General features: G+C 68.1%; 1 protein-coding gene across 1 annotated transcript in view; it reads left to right on the top strand.

Moving 5' to 3' along the window:
* Positions 1–1,124, top strand: part of SHC2 (SHC (Src homology 2 domain containing) transforming protein 2) — a 3,784-nt gene extending 2,660 nt beyond the window's left edge. The window contains 3 exon segments of the mRNA XM_009331828.1: positions 1–16; positions 524–825; positions 996–1,124. The exon segment at positions 1–16 is cut by the window's left edge and continues 21 nt beyond it. Coding sequence (XP_009330103.1) covers positions 1–16; positions 524–825; positions 996–1,124 — 447 coding nt within the window.
* The last annotated feature ends 586 nt before the right edge of the window (positions 1,125–1,710 follow it).

The following is a 1,710-nucleotide window of genomic DNA, read 5'->3' as shown; positions in this document are numbered from 1 at the left end:
GACCTCTTTGATATGAGTAAGCCACCGGTCTGGGGGTCTGGCACAGGACCTGCTGCAGAGGCCGAGCCATGCCGACGGGTTGCCCCGCCGTGTGCCGCAGCCCCAGTGGTGCCTGTGCTGGCTGAACCCAGAGCAGCACCATGCTGGGGGCTGGGTGGCCATGAGTCAGGGCCCCATCCTCGCCTGCCCTTGCCGGGGCAGCAGGGCTGTGCTTGGGGCAGGGCTGCGGGTGTGACCCCCGTCTGCCCCCCCTGCCTGGTCGCATGGAGGGGGCAAATGTGCCGGTGCAGGGGGGCACTGTCCCCTCCGTGCCTAGGCGCAGGCGCAGCGTTATGTCCAGGGGGCTGTGGGGGCAGCGTTATGTCCAGGGTGGCTGTGGCACAGCAGGGTCGGGCCTGGAGGTGGGTCCGGCAATAACCCTGGGTCCTGCTGCCACTGCTTGGCCCATCCCTGTCCCTGCCACGCCCCAGCCATGCTTCATGCCCCCGGGGGGGTGATGCTCCACACTCCCTGGCTCCCGCAGGGCCGTTCGAGGATGCCCTGAAGCTCCATGAGTGCATTGCTGGGGGCGACACCAGCCCCCCCATCGAGGACCAGTGGCCGAGCCCCCCCACGCGGAAAGCCCCCATCGCCCCCACGGAGGAGCAGCTCAGGCGGGAGCCGTGGTACCATGGGAAGATGAGCCGGCGGGACGCCGAGAGGCTCCTGCAGATGGATGGGGACTTCCTGGTGCGGGACAGCCTCACCAACCCGGGGCAGTACGTGCTGACTGGCATGCACAGTGGGCAGCCCAAGCACCTGCTGCTGGTGGATCCCGAGGGCGTGGTAAGGGCAGGGTGCGGGACGGGCGATGGGGAATGGGGGTAAGGGCAGGGTGGGCAGGGATGCTGGGGGAGACGTCCGCGGGGAGGGGCAGGTGCTGGGGAGTTGCACAGGAACCCTGTGTGGGGGGCAGCTTTCCTGGGTTCAGGACCGCTGTGTCCCCTGGCTCCCAGGTGAGGACCAAGGACGTGCTGTTTGAGAGCATCAGCCACCTCATCAGCCACCACCGGCAGAACGAGCAGCCCATCGTGGCTGCAGAGAGCGAGCTGCACCTCCGCCAGGTTGTCCGGAGGAAGCAGTGATGCCAGGGGGTATGTGAGCCCCCGACTCACTCCCCTGGCACCGGATTCGCCCCAGCCCCAGGGCAAAGCTGGAGCCCCTCTGCTCTCCCTTCCTCCAGCTGTGCCTGGCCTCTGGGGGAGGCAAAGCCCCCCCCCAGGGTCGGGCTCTCCATCCCCGTCCCCAGCGGGGCCTCTCAGTCCCTGGCCCTGAACACCCCCCCTCCCCGCTGCCTCCCCTCCATCATCCACATGGGGCCCCTTGCCCATCTGGACACAAAGATGTTTATTCCACGCGTAGAGGTGAAACGCTGCTGGGATGGGAGCTGGCATGTGCCCTCGCCGAGAGGGACAGGGCTCGAACCCGGTTCAGGTAGTGCTGCCTGCTCCTGCCCAGGGCTGCCCCCGGTTCGCCCCAGCGATGGGAGGGGACCTGGGTGGGCATCACTGTGGGGCTGCCCTGTCACCCTCCTGCCTGGGAGCCCTGCCTGTGCGAGGCTGGTAGAGCTGCTGGTACCACTGGCCCCGGCTGCCCAGCGCTGTGGCCCCCAGCACTGGCTCCATCCTGGCACACGGAATTGGTGTCTGGGTGATGATGGAACAAACAGGG

Source organism: Pygoscelis adeliae, unplaced genomic scaffold, assembly GCF_000699105.1.
Source record: "Pygoscelis adeliae isolate BGI_AS28 unplaced genomic scaffold, ASM69910v1 Scaffold239, whole genome shotgun sequence".
NCBI lineage: Eukaryota > Metazoa > Chordata > Aves > Sphenisciformes > Spheniscidae > Pygoscelis > Pygoscelis adeliae.
This window is presented reverse-complemented; position numbering and strand designations above follow the sequence as displayed.